We start from the raw sequence: 17,949 nt of genomic DNA, 5'->3' as shown, positions 1-17,949 counted from the left end.
GTACTTCTAAGTGGCATGTTTACATCATGTGCAATATGTTAATATATATGTTTTCTGATGAGAAAAGAAACAAACACATGTGCCTATCATGCTCTATTCATGTATCTTTACTTGAAAAAAATGAAATGTTTTAACACTTTGGCTGCTGAAAACCAATTTCATTGGAATATGACTTGGTTGGTTGTGGGGATGCTCGAACCAGAAGAAGCAGTTTTGGAGAGAAACCATTATCTCAATCCATGTCTAGAGTTTGGTTACTTCATCATATTCTCCTTCCATTGCTGTCCTTTAAGGTTTATTTGATAGAAACTCTTATGTGTTGGTAATTAAGGCCTTTAAGTGGAGTCATAATTTGAGAGCATATTTATTGTAGAAAGTATTTGGAAGCAAATGAGAGGAGGAAAATAATCCTAGTTGTTCAATCAAGCACCAATCAGGTAGTGTCTCTTTTTAAATCCAAATCCACCAAAAACCAAAACAAACAAACAAATTAATTAATTATATCCATACACCAATTGAATGATTAGAAAAACCTTCGTTAATCAACTAGAACGTATTTATGCTGTTCTCTGGTGGCTGTTTGTACTTCGAGACTAAAAACATTCATTTATCCCATGCAGAAAAGAAAAATCGGGCGATTCCTTGCCTCGCTAATTGTGATATGCTAACATATCAATAACACACGTGTCTGTGAAATGAGATGACTGGCATTGCATGGAGACACTGCTTTTTTCCCCTTTTTTTTTGATTATGAATGTTTGCTTGATATTTCATATATTTTGCATGAAATATTACCTAAGAATTATCACCTAACTGAAAAGATCTGGGAATGGTTGAAGCATGTTGGGCTGTGGGACTAACTGGGCTAACCATTATACATTTACCTTTTAACAGTAGCTGACGAGACTAAACTCAATACAGTGGATGACCAGAACGCAGGTAAGAATGGACACTTAGACTGTTGCCATAGAAACTGTGGTCCAAGGAGCTTATCATAATTGTAGAGCTGCCAATCACATAGCACGTAAACATGAATATTCCAGGCTGGCACGGATGTTTTCATAGTAGGAAATCAAATGGTACAAGAAAAGGAAAATTTTCTGTGAGAAGAAATTTATCACTGTAGTACATACTAAATGGAAATATAATTTAGTGTTTCAGAGACACTAAAACAACCTAGATCTTCTTAATTATATTTGTGTAGGAATGTTTTGTCACAATTTATAAAAAAAAAAGTCAAAATCCTGAAAACGTGATCTCTCAGGGTGGATTCTTTGTTTCAGAGTCATCTATCTGATGCTTAGGTTAACATCCAAAACGTGATTCTCAAAGTGGTGATTTTCGTTTGACGGATAATGGCACAAATATAAATATTTTCACTGAAGGACAGTGTCTAGTATTGCTCTCATTAGTCACTCAGAAAAGCTTAGATCTTTTTCTGATGCAAGCATTAGTTTGTAGTTACCTAACATTGAATTAGACTATATATTGCGTCCTTATCTTTGTGAACCTGCTTGAAGGTTTTGTTTTTGTTTTTTGTTTTAATTTATTTATTTTTTGGCTGTGTTGGGTTTACATTGCTGCGTGCGGGCTTTCTCTAGTTGCAGCGAGTGGGGGATACTCTTGGTTGCGGTGCGCGGGCTTCTCATTGTGGTGGCTTCTCTTGTTGAGGAGCACAGGCTCTAGGCGCGTGGGCTTCAGAAGTTGTGGCTCGCGGGCTCTAGGGCGCAGGCTCAGTAGTTGTGGCGCGTGAGCTTCAGTAGTTGTGGCTCGCGGACTCAGTAGTTGTGGCTTGTGGGCTCTAGAGCTGTGGCACATGGGCTTAGTTGCTCCACGGCATGTGGGATCTTCCCGGACCAGGGCTTGAACCCGTGTCCCCTGCATTGGCAGGCGGATTCTTAACCACTGCGCCATGAGGGAAGCCCTTGTTTTTGTTTTTGTTTTTCTTTTTCTTTTTAACTATTTAGGGCTTGCTTCTAAGATGCTGCCTAAATCATTCCGTAGAAACAATGGATTATTTTGAACTGGGTTTTACATGATAGTAGATTTTACATGTTATTTTATGACAATAATCAGAGGAAAGTCTTTATGTGTAATTAAAGTCATGTGCTTTGTACAATTGAGCGTTTTGATTTATTATTATAAGTTTGGAATAGAGTTTTAATTATTCGAGCTCCAGTATGATTTAGTTACACCACTTAGCACTAATTGGCTTCAATTCACCTTTTTAACCTGCAGTAGTAATTAGTTTTAGGCTTCCTGAAAAATGTGTATCCCACGTACATATGTAAAGATAATTGTGGACGTGGTTGGAGTTTTCACATTCTGTAAAGATAGATTGTAAAAACTACATCCAATAAATCATTGGATTAACTGTAGTGCAGGGCAATTAACAATAGCCTCAGCCCTTATTAAGTAGTTATTTCTTTTATCAAACAAAGCATTTCATTGGAATTCTGAAGCAGGGCTAAAGAAAAACATTATTTGATAGTTTACATATGTAAATTAGTAATTCGTCTTTGGAGTTAATGGTATTCAGTACTTTTCAAGATGTAACCCCTGTTCAAGTTAATGTTTATAAAAAACAAATTGAGCTGCTCAGATTAAAGAACATGACTTTATATAATATGCCAATTAGGTAAAGTAAGGAAAATAGTTAATTTAACCAACTCACTAACAGGAAAAGAACAATTTATTAAGATTAAAAAATAATATCCAGATTTCAGCTGAAAACATTAAATAACTTTCATGGTGAGAAGGCAGACTTCTATCATCTAATTGAATCATCTGCCTTCATAGTGCCTTAGAGTGTTGTTCGATCCTAGATAAAAAGCATTCGTCAAATACTATATGCGATCTATCTTACCGAATTCAATTGGAAAAACGTGGGACAAAAAATTATTACACAGACATCAAAGTACTTTCTGGTCTATTGCTTTTAAATCTACAATGAATAAAATATCTACACTGAATCCTTCCCATCCTCCAGTATTAGACAGTGAAGAGATTTTCAGTTATTTTTCTTCCTTCACTTCACTTGAATTGCTAAGATTATCATGATTTTACAGTTTAGTCCAAAGGTTTTCGGTAGAGTCACCGTGGCATTTTAGTGTAGGTCATCTGTCTAGCTGTAAGCCTTTCATAATGAAAATTGAATTCCATTTCCCTTTGCCCTTGCGAAAGACATCCTCTCCTTTTTTTTGGTGAGAGAGGTATTAGTAGGTAAGAGTAGAAAAATAGACCTCAGGAAAATAGTATGATTATGATTTCCCCCTTTGTTCCTGGATTTAGGAATCTTCTATGATATTTGGGGGGTAAATTTACTTCCTGCAAGAAAAGGAGGAACAGGAATAAGAGAATTGTGTTTCTAATAGTTTAATCCTTGGATATAGAAAATAAGCAAAGTATCCTAATGACCTGAAAGATTTATATAAGGAGCTTCAAAATACTATTTTTAAATTATTATTTTACATTTAAAATAATTTAAAAATTATTTAAAATAATTTAAAATTTAGAGACATTGATTTTTTTGTGTATAAATAAAACTACTCTCTTGCCCCTACTTTATATAGTGAGAGATATTTTCAATTTTTATTGCTGCTAAATGATAAGTTTATGATGTTAGGAATCTCAGTGATCCTCATTTAGGAATCTTATTATTACTTAACAAAATCTCTGTTAAAGTTTCTTTGACAAACATACCACTTGCATGAGTGAAATCCGTGTTATAGATCAAGAGTCAGCAAGCTCTTTCTGTAAAGAGCCAGGGAGTAAATACGGTAGATCTTGTAGACCAAACAGTCTCTGGAGCAATTACTTAATTCTGATGTAGTGTGAAGGCAAGCCATGGAGGATATGCAAATGAATGGACATGGCTGTGTTCCAGTCAGATTTTCCAGATTTGGCCCACAGTTTGCTGATTGCTGTTATAGATGCACAAATTATAGATGTTATGAAAATTTTCAACCATATATAAAGACTGTAGTTTATTAACCTACCATATACCCAATACCCGCCATATATAATTATCAACATTTTGCCAGAATGTTATACTACAGTGTTAAGAATTTAGAGAAAAGAGTAGATAGGTAAGCTCCCAATTATGCTTACAAAATATCTATTGCTTATTTAATTACAATTCCATCATTTTTTTATCCCTGATTTGCTTGTGTTTTGTTTCTTAATAAATACATATATACATTTATCTATACATATATCAATATTTATATACATGTAATATATATACATTTATTTGAATAAATACTCATGCCATATCTGAAATTATTAAAGCTTTTAGTGCTCTGAGTATCTTAAGTCAAATCTCAGCTAACTTTTCATACATAAATTATGTTTTGTTTTGTTTTGTTTTGTTTTGGCTGCGTTGGGCCTTCATTGCTGCATGTGGGCTTTCTCCAGTTGTGGCGAGCGGGGGCTGCTCTTCGTTGTGCTGTGCAGTCTTCTCATTGCAGTGGCTTCTCTTGTTGTGGAGCACAGGCTCTAGGCACTCGGGCTTCAGTAATTGTGGCACGCAGGCTCAGTAGCTGTGGCTCGCGGGCTCTAGAGCACAAGCTCAAGAGCTGTGGCACACGGGCTTAGTTACTCTGCGGCATGTGGGATCTACCCGGACCAGGGATCGAACCCGTGTCCCCTGCATTGGCAGGCGGATTCTTAACCACTGAGCCACCAGGGAAGCCCATAAATTATGTTTTTATGATAATCTTTACTGGAAGTATCAAATCTTCATTGGAGATATATACATAGATACATACACGCATCCATACATAAACATGTCCTTTATGAAGCCAAGAAGGTACTGAATATTTGCCTTATAAAAGTTTATAGGACCTAAATGAAACTAGTAAGTTATGAAAATTGATAGGCATGATTTATTCAGAAAAAGATCTTCCTAGTGCTAATTCTAGAAAATGTGAACGTAAATGTCCCTACCCAGGAATCATCTTTTCCCATTCTCTTTGATTCTTTGATTTCTTACTTTTTCTTTCATTCTTCGGAAAAAAATTCATTTTCCTTCCTGTGACATGACTTTTATGGGTATTTAAAACATGAACTTGTCAAAAATTATAGGGCTATCAAGAGAAAAAGTAAGATTGATCATCCTAGAAAGAAATATTTCTTGTCAATTTTTGTCATAAAATAAATAATCAAATATATACAAACCTGCATGGAAAAAGTTAAATAAATCATATTTTTCTCCCAGGCACAATGATTTATAGAATATTTTTTCTTTTTTAGAGTCGTCTGTCTGCCTTTCTGCCTACGTTACATTTTAACATACTTATTCTAACTTAAAACTACCCCATTGTGAAAATCATGTGAAAGGTGTCATGTAAATGAATCTTAAAAAGATAATTCTTGTTTTGACTCTCCCAATTTAATTTTTATTCTGTTTTATACTCTAAGCAATGGAAAGCCCATGTCAGAACTATTTGTCTTCTAAGTGATAACATATCAAGGCTACTCCTTAATTATTGATCCACATATGGGCTGATGGCCCCACATGGAGAGAAACTATCCAGCCTCTCCTACCCTCCCTTTTTTTTTTTTTTGCACCTGTCTTTTTAACAGTATAAGTGAAGAACTAGTTCTATAACCTGGATTGCCCAGCTGGGGGTGGCTGGCATTTCAGCCATCTAGACGCTAAATTCATCTACCTGAGTGCCAGGTCAGGCAATGATGGATGAGGTTGTCATACCTGGTTAAAGAAATCCATTTTGATTGCATTCTGAAGCTTGGTTACCATCTTGGGACTTCCTGCCCTAGATCCTCAAGTCACAGAGCCACTTTTTTTTTTTTTTTTGATATTTATTTATTTATTTGGCTGCACCGGGTCTTAGTTGCAGGACAGGGATCTTCGTTGTGGCATGCAGGATCTTTTTTTAGTTGCGGCATGTGGGATCTTAGTTCCCTGACCAGGGATTGAACCCAGGCCCCCTGCATTGGGAGCGCAGGGTCTTAACAACTGGACGACCAGGGAAGTCCCCAGAGTCAAATTTTTAATCCTCTGAATTCTCCCCTGCCATCCTATGAAATTTTCTTGGTAATTGTGATGTCTCATTCCTTCTGTTCATCACCTGTTTCTCTTTGCAGGCCTGGAGATCTAAGTACTCACATCCAGCTCTTGAGTCCTCTCTCCCTTACTTCTCTCTCTCTCTCCCTCCCGCGCTCTCTCTCTCTCTCTCTCTCTCTCTCTCTCTCTCTCTCCCTCTCTCCCTCTCTCCCTCTCTCCCTCTCTCCCTCTCTCCCTCTCTCCCTCTCTCCCTCTCCCCCTTATATAGTTTGTTTCTATTCACATCTTGTGTTGCTTTTCTAAGAGAACTACCATTTTCCAGAATTAGGTTTCTACCTGGTGCCAGGGTGCCCCGTTTCTATTGGTGACACGTGGTTTCCTGTGCTTTTCTTACTTGCTGAGTTGTCCGAACTTGCACCGTGATGAGGAAAAGGCTTGATGAAACTCATTGAGGTGAAAGTTTCACTTCCATCTTGTAAATAACTTTAAACTGCCAAACAATGATTTCAGCTACATTTTGAAGCTTACTCTTGGTTGCTTCCCTTAGCCTTCTCATCATTCTGCTTTTCAGATGAGCTCCTGGGTTATTCTGCCTCTATTATATTATTGACATAACTTGGAGCAAATGATTTGACAAAGATTTCATCTGTTAAGCTAAAAATGGAAACTAATAACGCAGAGTGTTTCCTAATGAGAATAGAGAAAATAGACCTACTTTACTATACATTTGGGAAAAGTTAAAATTAGTTACTGTTACTTTACTTTTTATATCTTGCCACCCACATTCCAGAAGTTGACGTTGAGCAAATAATTTATGTGCCTGATATTTTCCACAATTTGTAGATATTCAGACTTGTAATTTTCTCCACTCATTCTAACTAAGATTTTGTTTTTGCAAACCTCCAAGGTTCTCCCAGCAGAGATGTGGGGCCTTCCTTGGGTCTGAAGAAGTCAAGCTCTTTAGAGAGTCTGCAGACAGCAGTCGCTGAGGTGACTTTGAATGGGGATATTCCTTTCCATCGCCCGCGGCCGCGGATAATCCGAGGAAGGGGATGCAATGAAAGCTTCAGAGCTGCCATCGACAAGTCCTATGATAAACCTGTGGTAGATGATGACGATGAAGGCATGGAGACACGTGAGTTTACAATGTCTGAAAGAGTAGCCATGCCAGGCATCTCTATAGAGCAGCGGTTCTTACAGTGTGCTCCAGGGAACCCTAGGGGTTCCCAGCATCCCTTCAAAGGGATCTAGGAGATCTAAATTATTTTCATAATAAGAAGAAGATGTTATTTACCTTTTTTACTCTTATTCTCTCACAAGTGTACAGTTGGGTTTTCCAGAGGCAACATGTCATGTGATATTGCAATAGACTGAATGCAGAGAAGATAGGAGAATCTTTTCAGCTAGATATTAAAGAGATTTGCCATTGTTCTCAATAATTGTTTTTGGAAAATGCAGTGGTTTTTTTTTTGTAAAAACCGTAATTTCTGTTAACATGAAATCTATAATTTTTTATAAAGTAATTTGTATTTTTTAACTTTCTCAGTTTTAGTTTAGTAAATATTGATAGACATAATCCACATAAAACTTTGAGTCCTTAATAAATTTTAGGAGTAGAAAGGTATCCTGAGACCAAAATATTTGAAAACCACTGCTGTATAGTATGTCTTTAATATATCTCAGATGAGTACATGTAACCATCTGTGATTTTGATAACATATTTTTGTTTTGTTTTTATGAATTACTCTTGCTTTCCTTGAACTGAGCTAGCAAGACATATTTGTGTATGTGTATTTCCAAATTGCCAAATATTTTAAACCAAGATTATTGAAAGTCAAAGGTTACCATGAATGAGCAATGTGTTTTCCATAGTATATTGAGAAAAAAGTAACATTTATAAATACGTACAAGCGTATGCTTCAGGGGGTTGTCACCGTAGTTAAATATTTATGGTATAAAAATAGCCATTCAATTTAAACATAAGGAAGAAACTCAGTAGTGTATTTACTTAGAAGAGAAAGGACTAGAGTCCTAATAGAAAAAATTGTTGATTAACTTATATTGTTCGTATCCACTAAATCACATTTTAGTTTTCTAACTTCAAAGTGACTCTACCCATCTAACCATTGTAAGAAAAGCTAGAGGGGGGAAAAAAAAGAGAAGAAAAGCTGGAGACACCACTGCCCAAGGTTAAAGCAGAGATCATTTAGGTGGATTGTAAACAATTAAAATTTATCTTTTGGGTGAACCACTTTGATCACACGTACCTAAGGAAGACTGTGCTGGGGAAGGAGAGTTTGAAATGAAAATCACATTCTGAGGAGATTTAAAGCAAAATTATATAATCTTTGCCTATCAGATATAATGTGTTTCGGAAGATGAATATTTCTGCCATAATGTAACACACAAAGCAAAGCTTAGGAGAGGATCACTGCTTTCTCCCCCCAGGTTTCTTAGTCTAAATCTGGACAGTTGTTCACTCCATGCAGCCAGTGATTTCAAATATATACAGCTCATTGTTCCCAGATGAAGAACATATTTCCTATTTTTGCTGCCAGTCCTGGTCTCCAAGATCCTGAGTCATATGAGCTTTCGACCCTCTTGGGTTTTTCCTGGAGTATCAGTGGTTCCTTGCCAGCCTTACCAGTATTACTTGTGCTGCCTTTCTAGGGTGGGGACCCTATATCACTTAGAGATCTTGCCTCTGTCCTGGGTGCATATTTAATAAGAGATACAGTGCTTTGGCACCTCCATATTTGTTTTTGTAAGCACAAATTATGCCTCTGAGCTTTTTTCTTGTTCTGGTTAAAATGTTATTTAAATTCCCTCATAAATGCAATTTTCTCACATATATCACTTATTTGAAATATGCAACAGGGGATGGAATAGCTATCAGTACCAGGCATGTTCTTAATTCTGTAGCCTCCAGAGCTTTCCACTGGTGTGAACATCTAAATTTGTCCCTCTATAAACTTAGTTTCCTTTTTTAATTGGAAAGAACAGATTTAAGTATTTTATTTGAAAACTTTTGTATTCAACTATCATCAAGACAAAACCAAGTAAATAGACAAACTACGATTTGTGAAGGGCAGGGAAAGTTCTGGACGAGAGCTGAGAGAGACACTGTGACAACGTGCACCTGCGACCACAAAGTGCTGGGTTTTCCCAAAGTCCTGACTTTAGGATGTATTTTTCCAGACCAGTCTGGTGAACTTTGGATATGGCCAGAGAAAGGCAACTCTTCTACATTTCAAATGTTTGCAGTGCAGGTTGTCAAAACTGTGTGAGTAGGGTGACGTGAGTCTGGGGTCCAGATGACTTACATCCCATCCACATTCTTCTCACCCATTTGGGATTTGGGTCAAGTTGCTTAACATCCTTGAGCTTTAATTCCCTCACTTGTAAAACTGAAGCTTTGGACGCCCAGGTCATTGATGCTCAGATTGTGTGTGGTGGCAGCCAGTGAAGAGTGGAGCCTCGGTGGTCTCAGGGAGTCGGGAAGCACATGGGCACCTGAGTGGGTGGGCTCTGTCAAAGTCACCAGCCCCCCCGCACCCCACTGTCGCCTCAACAATCGTGTTATTTATTGATTTACTTATATTTTTTGAGGGGGTGCTGTGCGGCTCGTGGGATCTTACCCAGGGATCAAACCCGAGCCCCCTGCAGTGAAAGTGCCAAGTCCTAACCACTGGACCACCAGGGAATTCCCAGTCCTGGGTTTGTTTTGTTTTGTTTTGTTTTTGCGGTACGCGGGCCTCTCACTGCTGTGGCCTCTCCCGTTGCGGAGCACAGGCTCCGGACGCGCAGGCTCAGCGGCCAAGGCTCACGGACCCAGCCGCTCCGCGGCAAGTGGGATCTTCCCGGACCGGGGCACGAACCCGTGTCCCCTGCATCGGCAGGCGGACTCCCAAACACTGCGCCACCAGGGAAGCCCTAGTCCTGGGTTTTTAAAATCACTTTTCATACATTGTAGTTCTTTGTCAATTTTAAGTTTAAAAAAAAGGAAGTTCGCAGTTTTCCAGAAAAAGTTTGAAAAGCTCCGGTTTAGACGGTTCCATTTCTGAGGTCCTTTCCAGTTTTAACTTTCCATGACTCTGTTTCCCCCTTCACTTACTGACCTCGGTCCTGCCTGCCTGCTTCTCTCATTGTCTGTAAAGTCCACGAAGAAAGACACCACCGTGTCTTATTCCTGCATAACCAGGCTCAGAGCTTGGCAAAGCATTGGAGTCAGTGACTGTTTGTGACATCAGTGAATGGACTCCTGCTTGACTAGCCCCACTGTTTGTGAGAGACACACACCCGGACACAGCGAGCCTCAGGCTGTGGCACTCGGGGCAGCAGTGACATTTCACTCCTCCTGCTTGTGTCCCACGCAGGACCTGCATGTCTGAGACCTCCAGTGCCTCAGCAAACCGTTTGTTTTTCTTTAAAAAAAAAAAAAAAATCTCTCAAGGCTGGTGTTACTGCTGGTGGTCATGAGACTGTCACCTTTACGTACGACTAGGTACAGGTGTGAGAAGGAAGCCCCGCTTGCCTAGCTCCTCCTCTAGTTCCCTAAACACCGTCCTTTTCCGAGTCAGGCTGTGGATTCTCACGGTGTGATCCACACACTCTCTTCCACTGTCTGCATTTGCGTTTCTGCTTATGCTCTTCATCCTCTGCTTGTGCTTCTCCCTTGGGCATCCTTGCCTGTGCATCCCTCACCTGTGCGGCCTCGCCCGGCACCCTTGCCTGTGCATCCCTCACCTGTGCGGCCTCGCCCGGCACCCTTGCCTGTGCATCCCTCACCTGTGCGGCCTCGCCCGGCACCCTTGCCTGTGCATCCCTCACCTGTGCGGCCTCGCCCGGCATGGTGCGGCACCCTTGCCTGTGCATCCCTCACCTGTGCGGCCTCGCCCGGCACCCTTGCCTGTGCATCCCTCACCTGTGCGGCCTCGCCCGGCACCCTTGCCTGTGCATCCCTCACCTGTGCGGCCTCGCCCGGCATCCTTGCCTGTGCATCCCTCACCCGTGCGGCCTCGCCCGGCATCCTTGCCTGTGCATCCCTCACCCGTGCGGCCTCGCCCGGCATCCTTGCCTGTGCATCCCTCACCTGTGCGGCCTCGCCCGGCATCCTTGCCATATGGGAGCTGTCCCCGGCCACATGTCTAGGCCCTGCCGTCCTCGTGCTCTGTGGGACACTCCGTACAAGAAAGGACCTTGTACAAGGGCCTTTCTTTTACGGAGGTGGGACTCAGGGGACTCAGTTATGGCCGCCGTTAAATTAAAGATGCCGAGTCACTGTTGAGCGGTGCTCTGTAAGAGGACCCTGTCTGGGCAGACAGTCTTTGTTAGATGGCTGTCCTGTGAGGATGCAGTCCGTGCATCCTAGAAACGTGGGGGCGGCATTACCCGTACCACCCAGCTGCCTGTTTCTGTCCTGTGCAGCCCTTTCCCACTTTACAGGAAAGTCGCTTAGGCAGAGGCCTGGTTGAATGCTGTTGTCAGTCGGGTCGAGGTCCTCCCCGGTGACTCTCTTTCATGGCTCGGAACAGGCTTGCCTCTTCTCAGCAGCATCGAAATTGTGGCATGCACACAACAATGGGGGCCAAGAGACTGGGGCGGGATCCATGTGGTATCTGGTATCTGTCATCTTCTGTAACACTTACGTGCTTCCTGTGGAGATGGCAGAAGCCAGTGTTTTTGTCTCTCATTTAATCCATCTGGCCTCTCCATGTTGTGTGTGTCTGTCTGGATCAAGATGGAGCTTTGTATTCTGGGACCCATTATCTCCGAGGTCCTACCTGTGTTTGACAGGTCAGGGCATCTACAATCTGCTCCCTCTTCTATGCAAATCACACTCCCCGCCTGGCTCCCAGCAAGCAGCTCCTACATCCCCCATAATAAATCAGTTTCTGTTGAAACCAAGAACATGGATGCTATATAACATTGCTTTGTTTTATTTTTGAAAATATAGAGTCCCATTTTTTTTTCTCTATTAAAAGTTGCCAAATTGTCAGCCTTACTGTCAATTCAGTAACAGCTTTTTGTCTGGGTCAAGGAGGTGAAACACAACAAAACCAAAGACTGTCCTATTAATTGTACTTCTCAATTTTAAGATCTATCCAGTTTACAATTTTAAATGTGAGAACGGTATGCCTTGAAAACATAGAGACAGATTGCTTTTGAGTAGCTTGCCTACTTTCTTACAGTACTCTTAACAGATCAGAAAAAAAAGCACTGCTCTAAAATATACATAACTTAGGTTAGCAGTATGAGATTTGAAGAAACTGAATTTATGTTAGTAAATCAGCTAATCTGAAAGCTTCCAGGAGCATTTTTGTTTATTTTATTAGCTTTAAATAGGATATTGCATGAATATCTCAGACTTTCTACTCTCAGCATCCTCCACATTTCTAGCCTCCTTTTGTCATTACATTTTGAGCAAAAAAAATGCAAACTAGGTTGTTATCTTAAGACACCCCATTAGGTTACTGTTCATCTGTAGTGGAAGAAGTCAGTATAGGGGTTTCAAAGTCGAAGTACTTTGTAAAAGATTTCCCATTTGATTAATCTATCTTAATGGATAATTGGGTGTTGATCTATAAAAAATATTTGTTCTGAAGGGCTGGGAATAAGAATAACCTGTCTTATCCTCTTATGCCAATTTGTATACCTAAGTATCTCTTGCAGTTTAAGAAAAGGAGCTTTGCTTTTAGGAAATTTCTGAATGCAGTAGAGGTGTGAGCATGTGAAGTAGCTGAAGCTATCTATTCCTTACATTTCTTTTTCTAAGTGAAAAGTAAGTTAAGCTAAAAGTATGATGAAAAGTCACATCTGAAGTGTTTGAATTATAGAATCCTCATTTTAAGCATTTTTTTAATAAGGAAAAAGTATGTAAATAGATGACCAAGTTCGTACTTAGGAACAAAATCATAGAATGCATGCCTTCTGATTTGTAGTCCTGTGAGTTTTCTAGAATAGTAAACAAATTTCTGAGTGGGATAAGCCATTACACTGAAACTACTATAGAGTATGAATGAGTTGTAGTACCTAAAATCTGATATTTAAGCTCTAAGTCCCTGAGGGGCTGTGGGTGGTTCAACCCAGTGGATAAACTGACGCTTGAGAAGCAGTGTGGTTAATGGTTAAGGGCCATTGTAGTGCACAGGTTACCACGGCACCAAACCGTGGGGGACCCACTCAGCCCATGTGGAAGTTGAGTGGGGTGGCAGAAGGCTTCCCAGAAGAGGTATTGTTTTAGATGAGTAATATTGCTTGAGTGGTCTTCAGTGGGTGCGTAGGAAACATAGGGAGCCAGGACCACCTCTGGACCGCCATCATCCTGTTAGGCTCATGTATGCGCTGCGGGTGAGGGCATGGTGAGGAGTGAGGTTTTAAGACGTAGTCAGAGAACAGATCACAGACAGCCTCGTTTAAATCATTTTTGTTCATACTAAGGACCTTAAAGAGCAGTTGAAGAATTTCAAGTAAAGGAATACGCTTGTCAGGGCTGTATGGGATGGCTTATTGGGGATGGGATGGTAAGTAGCAGTGTTGGTGGCAAAACTGGTTCTATGATCGTAATGCAAGGCTCCAGGTGAGTAATGATGCTTGGCAAAGCCAGAGGAAAGGGAGAGACTGCGTTTACATGCTTAGTGTCTCACATGTAAAGATGGATGATGATGTGATTTTTCTCATTAGTACCTCCAGGCCCAGAAACTCAGAATCGTCATCTCACTGTGTAATCACTCCATTACCGAGGTTTCTTGTTTTTTCCCCCATGAAATCTCCTAATTTCTCTCCTTCTGCCCAGTCTAGCCCCCATCCTCATTTTTTAATATCTGAAGTTACTATTAGGATCTCCTAACTGGTCCGACTGTCTCTACGTTGGCTGAGTAAGCTCTGGGATCACACCGTCTTCACAGTCCTTCAAGCTCCCGTGTGCATTCTCACCCAGACCATGCACTGTCTGTGAGGCTTATCTTCTTACTACCCTGACTGTCCCCTACCCTCTTGTGTACATTGGACTGTCATCTTCCTTCTTCAAGACACTTGTTCCCAAGCAATCTAGTTTTCCTTTGACTTTCTAAAGCCCCAACTGGGCATGGACGCTCCCCGATTTACGATGGTTCCGCTTAGGATTTTTGGACTTTACGATGGTTCGAAAGTGATGTGCATTCAGTGGAAACCGTACATCTCACTTCGAACTGGGATCTTTTCCCGGGCAGGTGATATGCAGATCCTCTGTGGAGATGCTGGGCACTGGCAGCAGCCGTAGCTCCCAGTCAGCCACGTGATCACAAGTGGAAACAACTGATACACTGACAACTGTTCTGGTCTCCACTTTCAGCACGGTACTCACTAAATTACAGGAGACATTCAACGCTTTATTGTAACCTAGGCTCTGTGTTAGATGACTGAGCCCAACTTAGGCTAATGTCAGTGTTCTGAGCACATTTAAGGTAGGCAAAGCTAAGCTATGATGTTCGGCAGGTCAGATGTATTCAGTGTATTTTTGACTTACGGTATTTTCAGTTTATGTTGGGTTTAACAGGCCATAACCCCATCGTAACTCAAGAAAAATCTGTATATAGATGTATCTGAGACTTTTTAATATAAAATATTTTTTTGACATTAAGAAATTTTGTGGATCTCGCAGTTTGGATTGTAGGGCATGGGAGTTAAGAAAACTGGCTTTTAGGGGACAATTGTTTTGCTTTCTCAGTAAATAGCAAAACAGAGCACTGCTCTCCATTCACTGTTTCATCACATTTGCACATTTTTATGTTGTTATTTATTTTTGTTTTCGTTTTTTCACTTAAAAGGGTCAGAGCAGTGGGCTGGACACTCTTTCCTTGGCACCGTCATTTTTTTGTATATTGTTAAAATATACATTTGACACCAATTCAGTCCTTGATAAAAATAAAATTCTTAGTGGCAATTCCAACAGCAGGGTTATGAGTGCTACCATTTTCATTGTGTAGCCAGCCCATTGGGTCTGTTGAAAGGAAAGCGTTCAGCTTCTTTGTACATTGTCCCCTGTGCACAGGAAACAGTGTCTATTGTGGACCATCATTTGTATGTGAAAATCAATTATACACTGAAAGCAAATTTGCAAGCGTTCGGAAAATGGAGGGTGTGATCCTCATTGTATTTGTTCTGCAGCATTCTCCTGGGCAGGGGGGATAGTGGAGGTGGCATTCTACCAGGATCTTCAGGAACATTTTACCTGTTTGTTTGGAGGGATGCATTAAAGAAAACTTTAGACTGTGAAGTAGAAGTAAAGAATGGTTTTTGATAAGTCTTAAACTCTTTGGAAGTGTGGTTTTATTGTTTTTGTCTCTCTACTCCTTACCCCAATGTAAACTAAGAGGTTGGCTTTTTTTTTTTTTAATGAAATAAATCTAATTTTAGAAGAGTGGGTTTTAGGAATCATCTATTTGAACATTCCTCCAGTTGCTGAAAACCCTTCTCTAAGCCTGCTGATAAACGTCACCCACTCCCTTCATGGCTTTTTCTCCTTTCACCATCACGTTCTCTGTTCTTCATAATATCAGTTGTTACTCCCACCCCACATTTTAGTATAAAAGCTTCTTAATTCTTCTTGCCAGCTTTGTGTGTGTATGTGTTTTTTTTTAAGTGTTCTGAAAAAGCTAAGTTTTTCCATTGCCAAAAGCTCATCATTCTAATGTTAAAAGTCAGGGTCCAGGAAAGCAGATCCTATTATTCAATACCATCTGTGTCACTAGCTGTTCATTTCTTACATCTTTTCTTCCTTCTCCAAAGTCAAATATTCAACTAAACTAAGAAACAAAAATAATATGTGTATACGTATATAAAAATATATATGTATATCTATTTAGTTTATTTATAATAAAATGTTCTCAAATCCTATGCAGGATTTGCAGTGCCTGGGAGTTCAGTCCTCATTTATTTTTAGTACATTGTATTTTACCTAACATTAGTCAGTAGAAATTGGTAGTGGTCAGTGGATTTGCTAAGTCTAGTGAAATTTTCCAATTACTAATGTCTCACTTTTTAACTCACTCATTTTAAATTTTAAGCAGATAGATTCTGAAGACTGCGTAATCCTGTGTCCAGTTATTACGTTTAATCCTTTGTCTTCCAAAGTAGATTGGAAATCACTCAAGAATATGTGCTTCTATTATTAGATATTTCTAATTCCTAGAGTAGTTCTTTCTAAACAGGGAACAGTAAAGGATGGTTTTCATATGATGGGCTCTTTTGTTCAGTCCACTCAACAAATATTTAATAACACTCCTTTGAGCTATGCCCTCGGAGAAGAGTACTTGCTCACTGGCAAATAAGAAGTAATGCTGTCGTTTTCATTTTGTATTCCTCTGTTTTGTGTTTCTCTGGATGTTTGTACCAGTTCATTTAACACTAGTAACAAGTCTGAATAAATAATTCTAGTAAGATTGTCAAAGCTGCCTAGAGTGACATTAACCGCTAAATCTTACACTTGTGATAAATAGTACTGTGGTTATTCCACAGCTGCTCTAAAGTTTGATTTATATAATGTACCTGTTAGGATGCTTTCCGCTGCATTTAGTAGAAAACCCAGCTCAGACCAGCTCAAACCATGAGGAAATACATTGTCCTACATAACTGGTTCTAGAGTTGGGTAGCTTCCAGGATTATTGATTCCACAGCCTCACGGTGTTATCAAAGCCCCGCCATCCTTCTGACCCTTCTGCCACACTGTCCACAAGTCAGCTTAATCCGAGGGTAACTGCAGGGCTCAGAGGCCTCGTGCTTTCCTGATTACGTCCAACTGAAGGGAGTGAGCCATCTCCCCACACGTGGAATATGTCCATTCGGGGTGATGGGGCCATTCTTGGACTAATAACATTGGACTAATAAATCAACAGGGGCAGGGGCCCATAGGTTGGTATAAATTTAGTAATGAATTCACCCCTTAAAGCTGGGTTGCATTCCTGAACACAATCAGAGTTCATTAGGAAGAAGAAATGGAGAAGTAGATTTGGGATAAGCAAGCAATGGAGATCATTACAGTCCCAACAGTAGTATTGCTTCTCAATGGAAAAAAAAGACCATGTGGCTTAGAGTCAACTGTTGACAATGAAATGTGTGATGACGAGATCGAAGTGTTTATTTATGGCAGAAGCTACAGAACTTTGAGGTTCAATTGACGCCTAAGGTCATTTTCTCCATAATCCTTACCATGTACGTGCTCAGTCTTTTCCAAACTTCTTGGTGACCCAGTCCTAACGTGATATCTTGCAGAACTGAGTAGCTGAATTTGTCGCATGGACTAGAATTTTAATTGAGCTGTATTTGCATCTGTTGAAAACATGGTAATTAGGTATGTCTTAATTATAGAATGTGCTGCCTGAAAGAAAAATAAGCAGCTTCGCGCTATACCTTCTTTAAAAAGAGAACCTTGAAAGTATCTGTTTTTATAGGTAATCACACGGGAAAGTAGCTGATACTGCAGTGCACAGAGCAGAAACGTTAGTCAAAAATAGAAATTTCCATTTGTTTGGAAGGAGGTAATCATCTTTCTTTGTGCAGACTGTCTGCAGGAGGAAAGCAAACAATCTGCAAAGAGCAAAATTAAACAGAAAAAATGTAAAATTTATATAGCACTTAAAATAGTCAATTACCTAAATGTAGGTTTATGACTAGCCTGTGCACTGTAGTTTATTGTATGAACGCAATCAATCAAGCCATTTACGGATGGTATGTTACCAGTACTTTTCTTACTTGAAAAATTGTTTATCTGAATATCTTTTGCAGTTTAAGAGAATAAAAATATTTTATGTACCTTATTATAAAGCTAGTGTTAAATGTACAAAGGCTGGTTTTAAAACTGAAAACAAAATCTGCCTATCAGTGACCTTGAATACATACATTTTTTTTAAAAAAAAGTAAGCACGTGTCACCAATTTACTTAA

The 17,949-nt window shown here is 40.0% G+C and overlaps 1 protein-coding gene across 20 annotated transcripts in view; it reads left to right on the top strand.

The window, feature by feature from the left end:
* The window catches only part of PARD3 (par-3 family cell polarity regulator), a 642,085-nt gene that overhangs the window by 407,930 nt on the left and 216,206 nt on the right, over positions 1-17,949 (top strand). For 17 of the 20 annotated variants that reach the window (XM_089906476.1, XM_089906474.1, XM_089906475.1 and 14 more), the window contains 2 exons: positions 895-939; positions 6,936-7,163. In XM_089906476.1, coding sequence (XP_089762602.1) covers positions 895-939; positions 6,936-7,163 — 273 coding nt within the window. The remainder of the gene's footprint in view (positions 1-894; positions 940-6,935; positions 7,164-17,949) is intronic. The other 3 variants (XM_022580419.3, XM_030761778.2, XM_030761782.2) reach the window with 1 other exon arrangement.

This window comes from Delphinapterus leucas, chromosome 2 (genome assembly GCF_059928025.1).
Source record: "Delphinapterus leucas isolate spDelLeu-1000000601 "Yukka" chromosome 2, BTC_Dleu_Yukka2, whole genome shotgun sequence".
Classification (NCBI taxonomy): domain Eukaryota; kingdom Metazoa; phylum Chordata; class Mammalia; order Artiodactyla; family Monodontidae; genus Delphinapterus; species Delphinapterus leucas.
The sequence above is the reverse complement of the archived record's forward strand: the minus strand, read 5'-3'. Positions and strand labels throughout refer to the sequence as shown.